The 21,713-nt window shown below is 35.6% G+C and overlaps 2 protein-coding genes across 5 annotated transcripts; both read right to left on the bottom strand.

The window, feature by feature from the left end:
* Nucleotides 1–579: 579 nt before the first annotated feature.
* Nucleotides 580–4,571, bottom strand: LOC120089521 (uncharacterized protein At4g15545). Of its 2 annotated transcripts, XM_039047021.1 has the most exons (10): nucleotides 4,345–4,571; nucleotides 3,968–4,247; nucleotides 3,113–3,181; nucleotides 2,400–2,450; nucleotides 2,237–2,300; nucleotides 2,044–2,115; nucleotides 1,576–1,827; nucleotides 1,299–1,344; nucleotides 1,044–1,122; nucleotides 580–949 (listed from the first exon to the last, which is right to left on the bottom strand). In XM_039047021.1, the coding sequence occupies exons 2-10, from the start codon at nucleotides 4,238–4,240 to the stop codon at nucleotides 857–859; spliced, it is 999 nt and encodes a 332-aa protein (XP_038902949.1). In that variant the 5' UTR covers nucleotides 4,241–4,247; nucleotides 4,345–4,571; the 3' UTR covers nucleotides 580–856. The 2 variants fall into 2 exon arrangements, with proteins under 2 accessions (XP_038902949.1, XP_038902948.1); XM_039047020.1 differs by having other exon boundaries at nucleotides 3,968–4,569.
* Nucleotides 4,572–6,038: 1,467 nt separating this feature from the next.
* On the bottom strand, nucleotides 6,039–20,306 carry LOC120088385 (cyclin-T1-3-like). 3 transcript variants are annotated; one of them, XM_039045634.1, is made up of 8 exons: nucleotides 20,000–20,306; nucleotides 19,121–19,356; nucleotides 18,018–18,099; nucleotides 8,395–8,529; nucleotides 7,705–7,880; nucleotides 7,454–7,605; nucleotides 6,965–7,126; nucleotides 6,039–6,892 (listed from the first exon to the last, which is right to left on the bottom strand). In XM_039045634.1, exons 2-8 carry the CDS (start codon nucleotides 19,351–19,353, stop codon nucleotides 6,180–6,182), a joined length of 1,653 nt encoding a protein of 550 aa, XP_038901562.1. In that variant the 5' UTR covers nucleotides 19,354–19,356; nucleotides 20,000–20,306; the 3' UTR covers nucleotides 6,039–6,179. The 3 variants fall into 3 exon arrangements, with proteins under 3 accessions (XP_038901562.1, XP_038901559.1, XP_038901560.1); XM_039045631.1 differs by having other exon boundaries at nucleotides 6,039–7,126; XM_039045632.1 differs by having other exon boundaries at nucleotides 6,039–7,126; nucleotides 19,121–19,311.
* Between the last annotated feature and the right edge of the window lie 1,407 nt (nucleotides 20,307–21,713).

Here is a 21,713-nt window from a genome sequence, read left to right as displayed (position 1 = left end):
TTTTAAAATTGAAATCAATGAACTATCATAGTCATATATAACCTAAAAAGAAAAGTGAAAAAAACAGAAAGATTCCCAGCTGTTTTCTTGGCAGAAAGAACCACAACTTTTACCTAAGGTTTACCCCCTGAGTCACCATCTAATAATTCAGAATTTCGGATTAATCTAACCCAAGTTGGTACCTGACTAGACAAGTAGGCGTTGTGATGGAGCAGATAGCTTGCAAGTGAACGTAAGCTGATTTTGGAGCATATGATGATCACTTTTCTGGGTTCTCTTGCAAGCCAGCCCCTGATATTTCACAAATAATATTAGTGAAAGACTGACCTTCATCATAAACAAGTTAGTTTCTTTCAATCAGATCACACTGACTTCCCTCCTTTAAATGCAAACTTGACAGCAGACTTTGAGTTCTTCGAATGTGTAGGTAAAGTGAGAAACATGGACTGAAAGTAATACTTTCCCCAAATAGAGTTGTCACAGAGACTGGCTGCAGCTTTAGACGCTACAACTACAAAGCACATGATGGAGGTAGATAACTCAACTGGTTTTTCTTTCCTTTTTTCTTTTTTTGTTCCCTCTCTCTCTCTCTCTCTCTCTCTCTCTCTTTCACCCCTCCAAATCTATTGCTTACTCTTCTTAAAAACCAAACTCATTGTTTCTACAGAAATAAGAAGTTTCAACTCCAACAGGGTTTGATCTTTTATATTTTACAATAACATAGTGAGTCTGCATGCAGCATACATGCGCCTTAGGAGAGAGCAAGACAGTTGAGAACAAACATTTTGAATTTTCTCTCTAATAATCTAAAAGGAGAGACCCTGTGTGATGTAAACAATCTCAAGAAGAGAGAGGCCTAGTGAACATTGCGGTTAAGCAATCCTTGAAATGACAGAAAAAGATCTTTGTTATCTGTCCCAAATATCTCTTCTGCTTTTCTTAAAGTTTCCTGGAAGCAAAGGCAGTTGAAACCATTTACTAGTAAGCAAAAGAAGGTCCCAAGATATAAAAGATAGCAAACTGTTAGAAACTGATAAATCTACCTCTCTAGTCTGCTTTTGAGCATTGAGTTCCTTTATGTTCGAAAGGAAGGCGCTAAACTGCTCGTAGTCCAGACGACTCCTGGAATAAATTACAAATTCATTAGTCAACACGTTCTGTTCTATTTGTAAAATCATTAAACACGTAATTCCAGTAGAATATAAACACAATTTACAAGTACTCATCTCTTGTACTAAATCTTATTGATTAATAAAGGCTGTTTCCTTTTCAAAAAAAAGTAGAATATAAACACAAACCTGGCTAGGCGGAAAAATTCCTTGCCATCCACTCGAGTAGAGCGACCTACACCATTTAAGTGCAAAAGATTAAGAAAATATTCAAAATAAAAACAGGCAAAGGAATAGCTGAAATCTTTATCCCAAGGGAACATCCAAATTTAAAGGTTTGCAGTAATAGGTAACTATAAAATCCATAATAGAATAATAAGCAAACAAATATAAAATTGTAAAACATGCTTCAAAAAGTTCGAGAATATTGTAAGCTTGAAAAGAAAAACATAATGCTTTCTTTTACCAGCCAGTTGACGAGAACGAGGAGGAGAACTTGCTGCTGAAGACTGCTGGCTCGACGGGTACCATGGAGATAGTGCAATTCGTCCATCGTATGAAGCTTTTGTTGGAGAAGTTGAACCAGACGTTATCTGTGGAGAAGCAACAGTGGAATACCCTCTGGGGGATACACTCGTTGAAATCATTTTTGGAGTCGCTGATGGAGTGAGCCTTGGGGTGATGTACGACGATGAAAATCTTTGTCCAATATGTTTTCCTGTTTGAGATGAAACGTTGCCATTAATGTATAATTTACCCACCATAAGCGGAAGAAAATTTCTTGAAAGCCAACTGGCAACAAAAACGACACTCTAGGATTTTGACTAATGCATTGTTTTAAGATCTGGTATTGATATTTAGATTATAATCTAATTATTATCAATTCCTTATCTTCTATTCTATCATTTGCATTGAACACGGCAATAAATAATACCTTCATTTAAAGTGCTTCTCGTCTCTGTAGAACCACTGAAAGAATGTGCAGTGTGTCCATTAGTTACCTCATCTGAAGTCCAGGTGAAAGTTAAGTCCAATTGAGCACCAAAAATATAACTAATAGATGGAAACTAAAGGTTCCTTGAGATGTCAAAATTTAAGAATAATGAGATCGAGGAATTCTATAATACCCTTGTCAGTATATGCTTTAGGAACTGCTTGATCACAGGTCCCAATATCAACAGTTTCAGTTTGCTGGTAAGAGAAGACATTACAGGAGAATTATACATGAAGAATTATGTATTGGGCCAAGCGTAGAATAACTGGTAAAATGTATGGACTAGGGAACCTTACAGAGGATTCATCACTCAATGATAGCATAAGTTGTCTCTTAAATGTCTCCAGCTGTCAATAAGAAAGACAGCATACTCACAACAAAAAATATGAAATCTCATGAATTGAAGTACTCATTTCATATGCCTAAAATTATATAGAACAACATGAGAAGCGATCACTATAAAATGAAAAGAGCAAGAGTACAAATTTAGAGGCATGGTGGAATAGGTACACAAACTCTATACTAAATAAATAAAATTACCTTGCTATACAAAGAAATAGACATTATTTATCTTCCTTCATAATCAATTGTTTAATTACCCTAACCCAACTTCCCAAGATCCTGACCGAACTCTCATGAAGCCAACTCACAGAATGATATAAGAGGAAAAGAAATCAAGAAATTGATGCTGAGTTTATATTTCTCATTAAAAAGGTGATGAACTTATCTTTGAGATACATATCCTAATGTCTTTATCGTTCTATTCCAGAAGCCAGGAAGATGTTTAAGTTCTAGAGATATCAAATGCCATAATGGCCTCACATGTTAGCTCTTATCTTAGTCTATGAGCAAAACAAGACTGATCACCTTTCAGTTTGCACCATAAAGCAGTTATTTCACTTGAAGTCTTGACTAGTAGCCAAAGCTAAATACTACACACGTGTCAAGCTTGACAGAAACAGAGGTAAAAAAGTAACTTGCTTCTGTATAAGAGTGACCTCAATTTTACCTTTGCCAAATCACGTCCAAGTTTCTTTGAAGTCATTGATAGTGAATCCCGTTCCCTAGCAAGCCTTGTCTTCATAAAAAAATGTAACAATAACGAGTAACAAAACCAACATTAGGTCAAATATGTTTCAATGAGGAACTAGAAAATTAGGCTTAAGCATTTATCAAAATAAAAGCCGAGGAAGCAAAAACACGTTGCATTAATCACCTCTTTTTTCATTCTGAAAGGAAAGTCATACTCTAACTGATTGCTCAGATAAACTCCCACGATTTGCATTTTACTAAAACCAATGAAATATTCTATGGCAAACAATTATCTGGGTATTTCGATCAGTTATTAGATTCCATAATATATTTTCAATCTTCAAGACAACCCCAAAAGAACCAAGTTAACGAAACTGCTCAAGTAAGGAGGACTATAAAGATTACACAGAACCCAAATGCACACTTCCCTTCCAGTTTATTCAAAAGAAAATAGTCCTTAGCAATCTGAGCCAGATGATAATTTATGTTCTTTAGTGCTGATATTAAGAAGACAATTCGGAATATTTTGGCTGTTTCTCGATTCGTCAACCAAAAGCAAAGTAATGGGCTATCAGCCATTGGTCTTCATGGAAAATTGAGATGCTGAACAATCAAGAGCCATTGAATTTAAGCAAAAACGGATAAACGGGGTTGTCATTCTCAATCAAAAAATATCACAACACATCAAAGATACCGTGAAAACCATCGCCATTTCTCCAGCATAATTGGCTCAAATTTCGTTATCTATACGCCAATGAAAAAGAAAAACAAAAAATAAAACAAATCTTCCAAGTATTCGGTATTCCCAATAACGAACACTGTATCCACTTACATTATCATCGAGCGCAATCTTCAACCTAGATTCAGCTTCCTGGTTCGCGTGCTCTAGGTGAGACAACTTCTCCTGGAGGTCATAAATGGTTTTTTCCTTCTCTTTAAGCTTTTGCGTCATCCTTATCATGTCAGCTTCAAGATTCGACACACGAGAAGCAATCGCCATGGAGGTGATTTTACGAGCAAGATCGAGCTGATCATATGGATCCGTTGGAATCACCGCCAGAATCTCATCCGGTAGATTGAAATCAGGTCCACTGCTCTCCGACATACTCAATCTATCTCCAAGAATTACAGACAGAGAAGCGGTAGGTAGAGGATTCAACAGCAGAAATGAGGCAAACAAGAATCCGGAAAGGAAAAATTAGGGCTAACCAAAAACGTAAAATTCTCCACAAAAAGGAATATCTTGCGATCGATTAATTAGTTGCCGCACGCCCTTTTGTTCATTGGTTTGGTTTGGTTTTCAATTCATGCTTTGAAATTGGAGTAGTAGGTAGAATCGTTCTATAGGTTCGAACTTCTATAGGAAATGAGAGGAAAAAGGGGCTTTTGTTTGATCCCAGTTTTGAATTTGTAAGCTTTTCCCTCCAAATTGGCTTACAGCCAAAACACTCCCATTCTAAACCACCAAACAAAACTTGTTGTTTCATTTTGACTATGGATTAAATAATCATTCTAAAAGTTGATGGTTCGATCTTCACACCTAATGAGAGTGAATAATAATCAGAAGCTATGTTAGTTCAACTAATAAGGTAGATTATCCAACCCCAAGCAATCTTAGTTATTGGTGAAGTTTCCTTCTATTGTCAAACTTTCTTTCCAATTCAACGGGAACATTATGATGTATTTCATGAGCGAACAAAACATATTGAAATAGTCAATTCGACGCTTAATCTTCTTTTTATAGGAAGAATACTCGGGAACATAATGTAATTGTTGAGCTAATATTTTGTTTGAAAATTTTCCAAAAAGCTAATCATGGGTTCTTCTTCCCATTGGAACAATGAGAGTATAAGACTAATATGTTTTTAATTGAACTTGTTGAAGAAAGGTTCATTGAAATATGAATTCAAGTAAAAGATTTAAGAAAAACAAAATAAAAAAATTATTAGAAAGAAGTAAATGAAAGGCTTTCAAATTTGACAACTTCAAGTGAATAAAAGCATATTCTATCACTAGTTCCTTGGTCGTTTTACTTTTACTTTGATTAGAGAAGATTCGAACTTATTTTCTTAATCTTGTTTCCACGATCATCCTTTGTGCTAAAGCATGCCCACCATAATTAAGCTCTCCATAAAATTCATGGAATGTTTGGAGCATTAAATTGAATTCTAAAATTTGGAATTAATATGTTAGAATTATAATGTCTATGTTTAGAATGCAAAATTGTGAAGATTAAGTTTCTCAATAAATAGGCAAAGAAAGGGAGGGAGAAAAAAAAAAAAGATAAAATCCTTCAATAAATGTGCAAACTTCAATAATGACCACTATTGAAATTGATAAAATTAAGTAATTTAATACCGACTCATAGGCATAATAGACACTACCAATGAATTATTGCACTTACAACAAGTTTTATGGTTTATTTGAAAACATTTGCATAAGGGGCAAGCAAAAATTTGACCAAATTTCTAAAGATGCTAAGGCTTTTTTTTTTTTTGAAAAGATATTTGTAGCTGACTTGAAAATGTAACAACTAATCATCATATTTTTATGCTGATATCAAAGAGACCCTCAATAGAGTACTTCAAAATCGTTGCTGTGTAAAAAGTTGTGCATACATGAAAAGCATAGCAGAAGCTGACATTCTAAGAGGGATCCACAGAGAGTATAGCCCTTCATCTGAATTTCTCAAGTCAATATATGAATATAATCTTGGACAATGCGTGATCCCAGGAATAACTAATACCTAAAACATTCTGGGGGGAGGGAAAAAAGCAAAAGAAAACAAAAAAAAACAAAAAACCCAAAGTAATATCTTTGCTACAAAGGAAAGTGAATTTCAATGATTTTTCTTAGCAATATATATCATGGNAAAAAAAAAAAAAAAAAAAAAAAAAAAAAAAAAAAAAAAAAAAAAAAAAAAAAAAACCCTCTGGTGAAACTTCTCAAACATAATTTTCCGGTATACGATTCTCGTGGTCCCTCTCTGTTTGACCAGCTGCACCGACACGACACAACTTAACTTGGCTTTCCCTTCAAAAGCTCTATCCTGTTAGCTCCCTGCCTCTCTTACGACTGTTCGACTTTGGGGAATCTTGATACCCATAACCAACTTCATTAGCATTTGCAAACTCCCCTTCTTCTATGTTACTAGAATCTAGATTATATGACAACTGTCGCGTTCGTTGAGGATGCTCATCTTTATCGTCCTCTCGATGTTTGTCTTGATACGAATCTTCGTATTCTTGTTTATTCGATGACTTATTCCAACTTTGCCTCTGTTCTCGCTTGTTTTTCTCACTGCCAGCAGCCATCTCAACACCAGCTTCCAACTCCCTTTCAATGAGATCATCCTCATCCATCAATTCTTTTTTCTGGGTCATGCTGCCAAGAGACTTCCTTCGTTTCTCGAGTGCAGCCTTTACTTTGTCCTTATCGATCTTTTTAATAACGTCCTGAGATTTGCCGAGTGTACCTTCCCTAAAATCTATATTTCGAATTACATGTTTATCTTTCAGTTCCATTGCATCCCTTGTTGCTTCATTTATTTTCACATCATTTCCATGGTCTTGCTCAACCAATCCCTCTGACTGATGCTTTACAGAGTTTTGAACGTGTCCCTTGTCATGGAAAGCCGATGGCTCCATCTCCTGTCTAACCTTAGATTCACTACCTGTTTTGTGATTGGAAGGACTTCTAAAATCTACATTTGAACTTTCAAGGCTATGATTCTGCATTGCTCTTGATGGCTGGTCACCTGCAAATGAGTGTTCAGATGCTGGCCTAGATGAACCAGCTTTTGAGGTTCCAAGTCTTGAAGTAGCAATACCTGCACCAAGTGCATGATTGTCCGCTATGCCACGTTCTTCACTGTTGGTAGGAGCTTTCGTAGGGGTTTGATTAGTGGGACCACCTCCAATGCTTCCATCAGCTTCACCAGAAGGCGGCAATCGATTTTGTTCATAAAGTTCTAACATTTGATTGCTGACTTCTGCAAAAGATAACTCTTCACTGTTAGAATCACATCCAATTATTAGAGGGGAAAATGAGAACAGTTTTTCTTTTTCCTTTTCCCTTTTTTGGGGTGGGATAAGAAACAATGGAAAATGAGAACAGTTAAACAGATCATTTTCCAAATGCACCACTTATGCATGAATATATATAATTATTCCCTGGCTTAGAATGTAGATTTTTCTCAACACGAGATCTAGGAAACGAAGGCGAATGATTCAGCGTGTACTTCAACAAAATGAAGTTCAATGTGCAACATCAGTTTTGGGTGCTCTACTACATTCAAAGAAAATGCATTGACACTGACCCTCCAATTGCCGTGGGGTGACATCAAACTCTTGCCACCACACCTTTTCCCCATCTGATGGGAGTTTAACTTTGAGAAATTTGGCAGCAAGGAAAATGGCACCGGCCGCAATATGGTGAGGCTTAAATTGCAAGCAAAGAGATGTCCGCAATCTGCATACCACATCCCCATTTCAAGAAAAGCGAATGGAGAAAAGCCATCTATAGGCAATACAAAAAACCAAGGCATGCAATCTGCCATACAGCCCATACCCATCATTGACGAAATTCCAAGCTACTTGAGCCAAGGCATTTTGAGCAACTTTGAATTTTTTAATAGCCTCAACAAGGGGTTTGTAGGGATGGTGCACATTAAGATCAAAACCAAGAGTTGCGAGAACAACCCTCTCCCCAAGTAAAATTAACTCTTTTTGCCGTTCATACACCTCCTGCAGGAGATTATGTGAATATGTTCATAAATAATTTAATTGTTTAAATAAATATATGCTTTCATTTTCATCTAATAAGGTAGACAAATTAAAACTATGGTCCAGAGTCAAACTGAAAAACCAGAAGACATAACCGTGATGGCTCTGAAGTGTTCATCTTACTTCCACAGTTCAACTAAACACTACTATAGACCAAATTTTTAGCTGATTTAGCTGACAAGCGTACAAACCACGATGCTATTTCGTTTAAACTATAGCCTATTACAATGCTCATTAGAAGATTATAATATTGCTGAAGCCAAAAGTAAAAGCTACTAGCTCCCTTGTAATTAGGACAAGGGGGAAACATGGAAATTTGAATAAACAAAGAAACAAACAACAAAGAATAAATCACCCAGTATTGTAGTTTAGAATAAGCAATAACATCACAAATGGAAAACAAGTGGATACAAGATAATATAACAGCCACCCTAAAATGTGAATAGAAAATAGACCCACTCTAACCATTTGATACCTTTTGCCTGATTTTCTGGGCTGCAGTAGGATCCTTTTTGTTGATGATTTCATATGAGACCATGATAACATCCTTCAACGGGCGAGGGGTTTCTTCAACCTTTCCTGCGAGAAACATACACACTGTCGCAATTGTCTGCAAGAAAATTAAACTAAACTGAGGCACTAAAATAATATCATCTATTCAAACATATATGAGCTCAGCCCTATGTGATAGGTTGCTCAACTTCAGATTTCATTTTAACACCTTTTATGAAGCACAACAAAAGAGACTTGTAAAGACAACAAAAATTCTCGTGGCATACAAAGATGAAAATGAATTATTATTCATTGCAAATTTCTAGGACCCCCATCTCTTTTACTTGAAACAGTGAGAAGAGGGCTGATAAGTGATCATTGTAGAGTAGTACTGGAAAACAATGTGAAAACCATTTGGAATGAATGCAGAAAGTAGTTAAGATATGGTTGGATACTGATGTGTGGTTGAGGACACACTACTTCGCTGTTTCAACCAGAAGCTGAAGTTAGAAGAGAAGAATTATTGGTTCCACTACATGGAGGAAAGGAATCGCAAGATGTAGACCCTTGACACACTGCCAACAAGGCTGAATGTGCGGTTGAGGGTATTTTCCTGCTACAATGAATTAGGGAATTCAAATGGTAGAATGGAGATGAGAACAAATGTAGAGCTAGAGGCCTGAAACCACCCCAATTCGTTGGTCCTAATCAACAAGGCAGAAGCAACATTCTGTTTTCTCCTTGAATAGATAGAAGAACTGTAAAAAGCTAGAGTTGTATAAGTTGTGAACTTGAAGGGTGATACCTTAACATGGTTCAATTTGTGAAGATTGTCACCACCATAATTTTTAAGAAAAAGAAACATTTTATTGATAAATGAAATCAGGAGAAAAACCCCACACCAAGAGGTGATTACAATAGAGAACGCCAATTATTGACTAAAAAAGATAAGCTATAAGGAACGAAAGGGTGCTTGATTTTGCACCAAGAAAAAACAGTACAAAGAACCAACTCCATAAAATTACGAAAGGAGGAAAAAGTGTCACAGAAAAGCCTTCAATTTCTTTCAACCTGCAAACTCTAAAAGGTACGCAGCAAAGCCAACTAAATCATCTTCTTAGAACCACCAAAAGGATGACCCACCAGTAAAGAAGTCATAATACCATAGATGTTATTAGGGCAAGTAAAGGACCATCCAAAAGCCCACAAAACAATATCCAAAAAGCTAGCAGCAAAAGGACAATGCAAGAACAAATAAGCAAGAGATTCAGCATGATGACGACACATGACACCAAAAAAGAGAAATAGCCATATAAGACATACGACGCTGCCGGCGATCAGCAGTATTTATGGCACCCAAGCTAAACTCCCAAAGAAAGATCTTAATCTTTTTGGATAACGGTCTTTCCAAATCACAAGTTCATAATAACGGTCTTTCCAGATCACAGAGTAAAAAAAAAAAAAGAAAAAATTGGATCCAGGTTTCTCACCAAATTAGCGATAAGGGATTTAACAGTAAAAATAAAGAAGGGATCGAGAGGCCAAAACCATTGTAGATTTATTCCTTTTTTTTGTGTAAAATATTGTTTTTTCTTTTCTTGAGCTATTTCCTTTTCTATATTTTTTTGTATTATATGTTGTGTATTTTGGGGTTCATGGAATATAGAAAATTAATTTTCTCTCACACATTACATGGTTTCAAAGCAACCCTAACCTAACCATAAACTTTTCGACACCGTCTCCATGTCCGACGTGGTCACCTCTTCCGACATTAGGGCATCTCTCTAACAGTTTATTGTCCACTAGTCCAACATCATTTAAGTCTACAATACCATTAAGTCACCTCTCAATAAGCATCGCTAGTGTTCATGGCTCTCATCACTATCACCGCTTGCCGTTCGTCGTCCACTGCATTTTCCAACGAGTTCTGTGGTGTTGATTCGGAAGTAAGTTGAAATCAAAGCCAACTTTTTTCTCCTCTTTTCATGGTCCGCTGTTTGGCACTTCGTGGGTCTCTTTTCAGAGTTTTGGTTTGCTATTTGGCACTGCTCTTCACTTTTGATTTCCAGGATCTGGGCCTTCGTGGGTTTGAAGCATAGTGGGTCTGCTATTCACTTTTAGCACTGTTATTCAGAATCTTTCCCCTGAGTTCTCCTTCATGGGTCTATGAGTCTGATGTTGTTGGCCTTGCTTCTTACTTTTGAAAGGTTGTCTTTGGTGTTTAATTTTTATTTCTCTCTACCAAACACGACAAAACATGGGTTAGGAAGCCTCTCCTTAAATTGTGACAAATCATAAACCTCAAGGTCACAATTTCCTTAAATGGAATCAATCAGTTTTTATGTAGATTTTGTGGTCGAGGCAAAGATGGCCATTTAACTGTGGATACCTCGACACCAAATTTTAAGGACCGTCTGGTTGGTCATCACTCCTTCTCAAACTCTACACCATCAACATCAGTCAAGAAAACATCTAGTAATCTTGCCTATCGAGGTACATTTCCCGTGCAGCATAGCAAGCAGAAACCATGGATCGTGGATTTTGGAGCGTCATATCACATGACTGGTGATATTATATTATTCCACCTATTCAAATCCCTACTTGGATATTCATCGGTTCGGATAGCCAATGGATCTCTCTCCAGAATAATAGGAAGAGGGTCAATAAAATTGACGAATGATCTCATTCTCTCAAACGTGTTTTATGTTCCCAAGTTGAACTTCAATTTGATTTCAGTTAGCAAACTTACTGATCACTCAAACTGTATCTCTAGTTTTTGCTCCACTTTGTGTAAATTTCAGGAGGTGGATTCGGGGAAGGTGATTGACAGAGCTAAGCAACATGGTGGCCTCTATCTTCTTCATAACCTTGTTCTCCAAGTTCAGTCTTCAATCCTGAGTCTTGCTCTAGGTTTGTCAGTTTTGTTTCCAAGACAAAGTTCTTGTCAATTGAAAGTCAAGTTATGTTATGACATTTTCATCTTTGTCATCCAAATTTCTTGTACCTCAAAAAATGTTTTCCAATTTATTTATCAATAGAAAATCAAGTTTTTGTCAATGTGAAACATGTCAATTCTCTAAACACACAAGAAATGTTTATCCCAGTGTGCCTTATGAATCTTCAAAACCCTTTTTGCTTATTCACAATGATATTTGGGGGTCCTCTAGAGTAAAAAATATCTAAGGTGCTCGATGGTTCCTCACCTTCATTGATGATCATACCAAAATGATTTGGACCTTTCTAATGAAGAACAAATCTAAAACTTCATATATTTTTCAATCTTTTCATGCCATGATTTCCACTCAATTTGATTGCAAAATCCAAGTCCTAAGAACAAACAATGCTCGAGACTATTTCAATTCAAATCTTTGTATGTATCTCTGATCCCATGGCATAGTTCACACTAGTTCACTCCTCAACAAAATGGGATCGTCGAAAAGAAAATTTGACATCTTGAGGTAGCAAGGTTTTTCATGTTTTCCCATGATGTTCCAAACCATTTCTAGGGAGAGGACATTCTCACGGCAACCTTCCTTATCAATCGATTGCCTAGTCGTGTTCTTTCCTTTTAATTCCCCCGAGATGTCCTCAAAATTCACCCTCAATTCCAGAATCTTTCCTCCACGTTACCTCTCCGCGTGTTTGGTTGTTCCGCATTGGTTCATAATCATTCTCCTCACCGGTCTAAACTTGATCCCAAATTGAGCAAGTGCATTTTTCTAAGTTATGTATCCCATCAAAAGGGATACAGATGTTATTCACCAATCACTAGAAAAATGTATACCTCTATGGATGTCACATTCTTTGAAAATCAGTCTTGCTTCACAAAGTCCCAAATTCAGAGGGAGAATATGAGAGAATTTGAGCCATTAAAAGTTGAGTCTTTCCACGTCACTCCAACCATTCCCATCACCACTGAAGTCTCATCTCCTACATTAAATGAGTCATTTACTCTCGAGTCTAACCAGTCTCATACCCCTGAAGCATCAAAAAACCGAATACCTATTGTTTATAGGAGAAGAAGAGAGGTTGCCTCATACAACTGAATCCCACTGAAGAGGATGTTACTTATATGGCACCTTTAATTGACAATTCGACCCTAACAATTGCTCAGAGAAAAGTATTAGAAGTTGCACCAATCATCCTATTGAAAAACATGTTGCATATGGGAACATCCTTCTTGTCGAGAATTTGTAACTCAGTTGGATACTATTCAAATCCTATTGATCATTCATGATGCACTTAAAGATCCAAAACAGAAAAAGGCAGTGGATGAAGAGATTAGAGCTCTTGAAAGTAATGGAACATGGACTCTTACAAGGCTACCGCATGGAAAGAATCCAGTTGGTTGCAAATGAATTTTCATAGTCAAGTACAAATCTAATGGAAGTGTGGAACAATTTAAAACCAGACTTATTGCCAAAGCCTTTACCCAATCATATGGTATAGATTACCAAGAAACCTTTGCTCTAGTTGCCAAATTGAGTATCGTTCGTGTTTTGCTAGGATCGGCGTCTTCACCAACTTGATGTGAAAAATGTCTTTTTAAATGGTAAGCTTGAAGAAGAAGTTTATATGCAAATTCCTCCCAAAATGGAAGACAAATCTAACGGTAATCTGGTATGCAAGTTGAAGAAAACAATCTCCGCGTGCATGGTTTGACAAATTCACCAAAGCACTGATCAAAGGTGGTTACTATCAATGTCGAGTTGATCATACCTTGTTTATGAAATCCTTAAATGATAAAATTTCAATTTTAATTGTATGTATAGATGATATTATCATTACAGGGAATGTTTGTGAAGAGATTCTCAACCTTAAAAGGATGCTTGCAACCAAGTTTGAAATCAAAGACCTGGGAAGTTTTTTTTTTTCTTTTTTTTTGAAAAGGAAACCGCTTTTATTAATCAATAAGATTTAGTACAAGAGATGAGTACTTGTAAATAAAGGCGAATACAAAGAACCAAGCAAGAAACCAAATGATCAGTAGGTGCACCCGGACATCTCAACTAGGTTGACACCCCCATAGCACCCTCATCACATCCAACAAAAATGAAAAGCCATCAAAGGCTAGCAAAAGAACATTCTAATGAGACAATACAAGGAAAAGCTTCACAAATTGAAGTTGCAAAGAGCTAAAATACATCAAGGAAATTAAGACAGTTGAGAAAACTAAGGAAAGATAAGTTGTTGTCACTTTCATTGAAGCTTCAATTAAACTTCCATTTGTAAGAACGTCTGCCAATTTAAGCTTATGTCTTGCAAAGAATAGGCTTCAAAGCATTTAGAAAGGGAGCACCAAAGAGAGGCGTTGAGTTTTGCCACCTCAAAACGAGCAAACCAAGGAGTTTCCTTCCCATTGAACACTCTTTGGTTTCTTTCAAACCAGATTTCAACCAGCACTACTTTCACCCCATTATTCCATAGTAAATTGGAGTATTTCTTTAGAGAAGGACCAAAAAGTAGTTGTTGCACATTGCTTCTAAATGAATTATCAAAGACCCAAGAGGTGTTGAAGCAAATAAGGAAATATTTCCAGCAATTGAAGGCAAAACAGCAGTCAAAGAATATGGGAAGTTTGAGATACTTTTTAGGCATGGAGGTGGCTCGATCCAAAGATGGTATTATAATTTCTCAGAGAAAATATATTATGGACTTATTAGATGAGACAGGAAATCTTGGGTGTAGATTTGCAGTAACACCTATGGATCCAAATCTAGTTTTAAACCAAAATGATAACGCCGACTCCAGTTGATAAGGGAATGTATCAGAGACTTGTGGGTAAGTTAATTTACCTTTCACATACTAAACCAGACATTGCATATTCTGTAAGTATTGTGAGTCAATATGTGAACAACCCTAGTGAACTACATCTTCAAGTTGTGAACAATATTTTGAGATACTTGAAAGGCACTCCATGTCATGGACTGTTATTCAAAAAGTTATCAAACAGATTGGTTGAGCTTTACACTTTTGCTCGTTGGGCTAGAGAATTAACAGATCGAAAATCTACAACTAGCTAGTACTCCTATGTTTGGGGTAACATAGTCACTTGGAGAAGAAAAAAAAAAAGCAGTTGTAGCAAGAAGTAGTACAAGCTGAATATAGAGCTATTGCTTTGGGAATTTATGAAGGAATGTGGATTCAGAAATTGTTGACAGAACTGAAAATTGATACTCGTAACTCAGTTAAAATGTTTTGTGACAATCAATCAACCATAAGTATTGCAAAGAACCATGTACATCATGACCAAATAAAACACATAGAGCTTGATTATCATTTCATATTTGAGAAGGTCAACAGTAACACAGTGGAATTATCTTATGTGTCATCTCGTCATCAAATTGCAAACATTCTCACCAAAGCATTACCAAGGAAAATTTTTTAAGATTTCAACTCCAAGCTTGGCTTGTACCCTATATACAACCCAACTTAAGGGGGAGTGTAGATTATTCCTCTTCTTTTTGTGTAAAATATTGTTTTTTTCCTTTCTTGTGTGATTTCCTTTTCTATATTTTTTTGTACTATATTTGGTATATTTTGGGGTTCATGGAATATAGAAAATTAATTTTCTCCCAGAAACTACAACCATGAATCAAAAGAGGATCGGAATCTGACAGACCAGGTGTTGAGATAAGGATGCTCATTTAGAAATCTACAACTCAATGAGATTGCAATGTAATTGCAAATCTTGTGCATGTGATGATATCCACACATTACCCACAGTAGCCTCCTGATGAAGAGCAATACAAAAAAGCCAAGGATAAGCAGTGCATAGAACACCACAACTAAGCCAAAGAATCATTCCAAAAAGATGTTGTAACATCATCACCAAGCTAATGGCGAACATGATTAGCAACCAAAACAATGTATTGACTAATAAACCCTAAGGAGCTTTGGATGAACCTCGAGTGGTAGATGAAGGCCAAGTGCAGTCAGAAGAATAATGCTTAGCCACAATCAAACGTCTCCATAATGCATCTCTCTCAGTTAAAAACCTCTAAGTCCACTTAGCAAGAAGAGTTGAATTACGATGTTTAAAATCACCAATACCAAGGCCACCCAAAGTTGAAGGCCGTGACTGAGAAATCTCCCAATTCACATTATGCATGCCACCATCACTTCTAGAACCTTCCCAAAAGAAATCTTGAACCAACTTGTCCAAACAATTAATAACAAAAGATGGAGCCCTGAATAAATGGAGGTATAGAAGCTGAAGCCTAATGAGCAAATATATATACTATGAAATTGGCCCAAATGGATGGAGGAATATTTTTTTTTTTTTTTTTTTTGGGGGGGGGGCCTTATTATGAATGGAGAAAAAGGCCATTGTCATGCATGTATTTTGCAAAGATCTACTACGAACAAGTTGCAACGACACATTTTGCAACATAAGTGCATCAACAACTAAAAATCGACCAGAAAGGTGATCAACTACTGAATTTCAATCAAAGAGGGAGAAGGACTTGTGTTATCAATATCACTGCAGTGAAAAGTACCTCCTGAACATAAGAGTAAGAAGAAGCCCAAGCAAATCTTACAAATAAGGACATGTGTTACGATCCTAAAGATTTTACTTTATTTGTTTTTATTTAGTTTATTTATTTTAGGGTTTTAGATATCAATTAATATTTATCATTTGTTTCCCTACGAAGTCAATTAGTACTACTAAGTGATTCCCTATAACAGTGGTTAGTGCTATCCTTAGTTTTAGGGATCTTTTGTACTTAATTGTTTTAGTTATATTATGGAAATCCACAAGGAAGGGGAGAGAATTGTGTACGTTGAACTCTATAAGTCAATTGGGAGGTTGGGATTCCTCGAAATCCTAAATGGAGGTTTAGATTCCCTCAAATGAGTTTATAATCCCTTTTATTATCAATTTCTTTCCTTCTACTTCTTGTTATCTTGTATTTCGAAATTGGGTCCTAACAGAAAGACGTTAATTGATGAAGCAAAAGAAGCAGAGCCAATCAAAGTGGCTTAAGAGCAACCAGATACAAGGTCTGAAACCATAAAAATGTAGACAGATTTTAGAAACGGGATGTTGATGTGTCTTGGTGAACTTAAGTGTGTGTAAATTTTGATAAGAAACTAATATTTATTTTCAAAAAAAATAGTGCAAAAGAAGGTAAGACGAGATATCTCCACTGCACCTACGGTGTTACAAAAGAAATTCCCTATTGGCAAAAACTGGACGCTATAATTATAAAAGTCTTAGATGTAGAGTAGGTAAGAATTCTAACAAGGTCCCAAAAGGTGATTTGGCTAGTGTCTTCCCCTCAAAAAACTTTTCCCTTCCAAGCCACAATCTCCATAAAAGCACAATCACCCATTGGACCATAAGGCTTCACTTGGCTATTGTAGATTAATTGAGAGAAACAACCATGAAGTTTTGATTAGAAGACCATAAGGTGACGTTTTACTTTCAGATAAGAAACCAATTTCCAAAGACTAATGAAGGTATAAATGAAGGGACCTACAAAAAAGAATGGCCCAAACAAAGGAGCAATTGGAAAAATAATAGAGAATGGTGTTCCTTGGAAATTTTTTAATAAACAAACCAACTTTTCAAGATCCTCAACCATTGGTAAAATCATAAACAAAAAACAACTCCAAGTGAATTAACAAGTACGTTAACATGCATCAAACCCTAAACCTCTTCCCACGACCTATAAATGCTATAAAAATATTGCCAAAGTGGCCCTTATATGGGGATAGAAGATCCAAAATGACTTCCTACAGCATAGACAAGCCAAGAGTTCAATTATTTGAAAAATAGATAATTTTGAATGGAAGCTTGGAAGTGTACAATATTGAGGCTTTTATTTATGAGAACAGATAAATTTTGGTTTCACTGTACAGTAAACTAACTTAGAGAGAGGAAAAAATGGGCTATGTAATCCCACTTATTATATGTCAGTAAATAGTAGAGATTCCACCGCCATGGGGAGGGCACAATTCTTTTATAGAACAATATTGGAGATTGCAGTATTTATATATCTATGAAATTCAAACATAGAATGGATTTGAGATTCCTACGTAAGCACTAGAATAACAAATGTCCATGGTCCATTGACATCAAATTTCCGACAAGAGGCTTTGGCTTATTTCATAAAACTTGACACAAACATGAAAAGGGTATTTCAATAGAAAGCCATTCAACCTATCCGAGTGTGAAAAGAAACAGAACAAAAGCTCCTGTTATAAAAATAGAATTTGCAGTTATTTTGCGTGGCTAGAGTCTCTTTTATAGAGGGAGCTCCCTTCTTTTGAGGGCTGGTTTTTCTTATGCCCTCGCATTCTTTCATTTTTTCTTAATGAAAGAAGTTGTTTCATAAATGTGTGTGTGTATATATAAAAGAACTTGCAATCAATAGATCACTGAAGCTCCATAATTTTTTATGAAAAAATATCAAGATTGAATGTATAAAAAGCCAGCTTTAAAAAGATTTTCTTCCTTGAGCACCTGAAAATTTTCAAAAAAGGTGGCAGCAAACCAAATCAACAAAGAATATAATTTGTCCACCTTGAGAGAACAAATTCTCTTAGTCTTATGCATACAAAATAAATATTGCCCAACAAAAACTGGAAGAATGAACTTACCCTTCGGTCATTCTTTGCATGAGACTGCCGAAGAAAAAACCTATGGCAAAAAATTATTGCTGTAGCAATGGTTACCTGGGGACTGCATAATAAAAACAAAAACCATACCGGACTGAATATTAGTTTGAGATAACAGAATAATTAATCAAGGATAGCTAGAGACATAGAAAAGTAAACTGAAACTTCTTAATTTGCCTCTTAGAAAAATAAATAATTTGTGTTAGCATTATTGGATGTCCCAAAAGGGACAACCTGGGTTAATACTGTGAAGACTATCACATCTGAAATTTGTTCTAAAAAAACATAAGGATCTTTGAAGAAAGGCATTTGCTATAGCAAGAACGGTGTGATCAAGTCAACATTAAAGCATCACATTAAGTATTCTCATAAGGTTAATTGTACAAATTAGGGGATACTTATTTTCCCCCTAGCTTGTTTCTTTTTATTCTTTCAATGTTCTTAATTCGTGTTCTTGAAGATTTTGTTTCTTTTAATTCATCCACATAAAAGTTTGACAATATATATATAGGGCAAGTATTGCACGTTGCACCCCCTTCAAATTCCCATATGTGCACATAATTGAAGTCGGAGATAAGCTAATTTTTCACCACAAAAAAAAAAAAGAAAAAAGAAAAAAAAATACATTGCAAAAAGCACCTTTTGTGACCCTAAAAATTAAAGACAACAAAACAAATGGAAGAAATATGTTGAAGAGAGCCAAGCATTATGGGGAAGATGACGAGAGAAAGAGAGGCAAAGGAGGGACAAATGAAGACAGGAAGCCTCTTAAAACAATTCAATAAAATTATTTGTTGATATAATAAAATAGATGCATTTACATCTTTTGCTACATCTAAATCAGACAATAGAAAAAGATCTAGAGTGTCTTTAATGTCTCTCTTGAACAATACTTGGAAATAATTCAAATAAGGAGTGAAAGGAACAGGTTTCATGAGAAGGTTCTAAAGAAAGTGAAACAACAGTTAAAAAGGAGAACAGAAGAATAGGCAGCAATAAAACTGAATGCCTTTCACTGAGAAAAGCAGAAAGGAAGACATAAGCCTTAAGGCAATAGCACATTTAAAGATTGTTAGAATACTCACACTTTAAGTCTCATTCCCAAATCTTGGAGAAATGTACAGTATGATTTGCGTAAATATGTCTCCTTTTTCAAGTCAATCCCATCTTGTTTAGAAGGAGAGAATTCTTCTAATTCCTTCCGAGAAAAATACCATCGAGAGCCATCCTCCAACCCATCCTGTGAGTGCTTCGAATCACTATTTTCGTACATCACCTGATGCGATGGATCACTAGATGATAAATTCTCCATATGCATATCCTGTTACCCAAGATTTATAGCCATTGATAGCTTATTCAGGAAAACAGAAAGATAGATACAACAAACCCAGTAATTTACAAATTACAATCATAAATCCACAAGTCAGATGTAAACCTCAAACAAAGAATGATAATAACATTCTTGTGAATTAGCACTAAACAGCTAGTTTTGGAAGGAGAAACTAGAAACCTTATGACACTGACAGTTTACAAAACAAACTCTCATAACAAAGTTAAGGACAGTATATCATATCCCCGTGTAAAGCTGCTAACTAAGATGAGAACAACAGTGCCATCAAATGCCCAACACCTAAGGAAAAATGTCCGACCCCAACACCCTTGGACAAAGAAAACATTAAATTGCCCCCTTCCCCTGAGTCCGAACAAATCTTTCCATCGACTTCCGGGCAAAAACATTCAATAGAAAGCCCAAAATTCCAAGCAAGACAACCAATAATCACGGGGGAAAAGGCAAATATTTAAAATAATCGTAATAGAAGATAACACGAGTGTTGCCCAAACGAAAAAATCAGATTCAAACAGAGATTATTTCATAAACAAAAGAATACCTCGTTTACATACGAGAATGACGGACATGTAATCGAACTTACAGAAGTGAGGGGTAATGATGCAATTAACAATACCTTTATGGGCGAAGAGCAGAAAAGAATTGTGGGAAAATTGCGAAGACTCGAGCAATTGCTGGAGTAGAAGGAGATAAATTAAGGGGGGGAATGAGGGCTAATGAAAATGCCCAGAAGGAAAAAGAGATGAATTTGGCAATGGAGGATTAGGGTTTATGAGGAAGAAAGAATGAAAAGCAGTGGAGAGTGAGCTAAGCTGAAGAATTTTGTTGGTGCTTCGAGTTCGGGGCTCGCCATTTTCACGCTGCTTTTTTCCCTTCGTACGATTGGGACGAACCCTCCAAAAACAAAAATAATTAATGATGATGACGATAATAAATTAACTATAAATTTATGATTATATTTGTTTCTTTATTTTATAATGTCATACTCAATACTCATACACTTCATTTTGAAATTGATTCCAAAAGTTTATGTAATTTATGGTTGGGGGAATTGCAAATATAGTTTTAGCAAACCTAGCAGGTTGAAAAAAAATAATACAGATATAATAAAATTTAGAAAACCTATTAGTGATAGATTCGGTCAATATTATTAGATTTTGCTATATTTGCAATCTTTTATAAATATTGTAATGCAATTCATTCTTAGTCCTAGAGTACTATTCATTGCAATTACCATTTATAGTTAGGTTAAATAGTTTTAAATCACTTTTCATCTTTGAACTTTCCTGAATATAATGATTTAGTCTATGCATTTCGATTTGTAATGATTTAGGCATCATCTAATAATCATTTGATTTTTTGTTTTCGTCTTAGAAAATTAAGCATATTTCATCTACATTTCTTACGATGATTTGCATCTTTCTTAATTACGATTGTTGAATTCTTAGTCAAATTCCAAAAACAAAAACAACTTTTTGAAGCTACTTTTTTTAGTTCTCAAATTATGGCTAGTTTTTTAAAACATTGATGAAAAGTAAATAACAAATAAAGAAATTTAAAGGTGAAAATAGTGTCCATAAAAATGGCTAACGAAGGGAACCTTAGTTATTGTACTTTTGAATTTGTAGATAATTTAATCATTGTACTTTCAATTTTGTAACAATTTAGTGAAAAATTTCATCAAACTTAACTATCAATTTTGATTATGTAATGACTTAGTAGACATCTATTAGGACCCCTCTCCTAACAAGAACAATACTCAAGAATACAGAATAAACTCAAGGATAATTCAATTATAGACATATAGGAAAATGTATGGAAATATGCTATAACTCATAAGCAAAGTAACTGATAAACCCTAGCCTTTCGAGATGGGTTAGACTCTCCCAAATTCCCAATTAGGAAATCTTCACATAAAATTCTCCATACCCTTATTTCCACCCCCACCTCCTCTATTTATAACCAAAAGACCTAACCAACCTATTAACTATTTACTAATTTTCCATTCTATTAACCATATTAATATTCTACTAATAACTCTATTATATCTCTAACTAGGTCTCTTACACTACTCGCCCCTTAAAAACACACCTTCCTCAAGGTGTGAGTTGGATAATCTCATTACAAATCTTATCCCAAAAAAATTATCCATCACCTCATGCAAAAACAGACTACACAAAAGTTTACTTCAAAATCCCTTGCAGACTTGTAGAAATAAGAAAATTGGGCTTCTTCATGCAACTCCAGCCCAACTATCATTTCAATCTGTTTGGTGCACATCCTTCAACGGCTGACCTCACCTATAGGCACTTCACTTGGGATTGGGCGAT

Source organism: Benincasa hispida, chromosome 10 (assembly GCF_009727055.1).
Source record: "Benincasa hispida cultivar B227 chromosome 10, ASM972705v1, whole genome shotgun sequence".
Taxonomy (NCBI): domain Eukaryota; kingdom Viridiplantae; phylum Streptophyta; class Magnoliopsida; order Cucurbitales; family Cucurbitaceae; genus Benincasa; species Benincasa hispida.
This window is presented reverse-complemented; position numbering and strand designations above follow the sequence as displayed.

Bases quoted from the DNA above. Each gene is read 5' to 3' on its own strand.
- LOC120089521 (XM_039047021.1), bottom strand. From the start codon at position 4,240: ATGTCGGAGAGCAGTGGACCTGATTTCAATCTACCGGATGAGATTCTG. The intron at 2,451-3,112 runs GTAAAATTGAGG...TCTTATTGACAG, and splicing joins TTGGACGTGATTTGGCAAAG to CTGGAGACATTTAAGAGACA. The intron at 1,345-1,575 runs GTAAAAGAAAGC...TAAATGGTGTAG, and splicing joins TCGTTCTCGTCAACTGGCTG to GTCGCTCTACTCGAGTGGAT.
- LOC120088385 (XM_039045631.1), bottom strand. From the start codon at position 19,353: ATGCATATGGAGAATTTATCATCTAGTGATCCATCGCATCAGGTGATG. The intron at 18,100-19,120 runs GTGAGTATTCTA...TTTATTATGCAG, and splicing joins TTGGGAATGAGACTTAAAGT to TCCCCAGGTAACCATTGCTA. The intron at 7,881-8,394 runs GTATCAAATGGT...AATCTCCTGCAG, and splicing joins CCCAGAAAATCAGGCAAAAG to GAGGTGTATGAACGGCAAAA.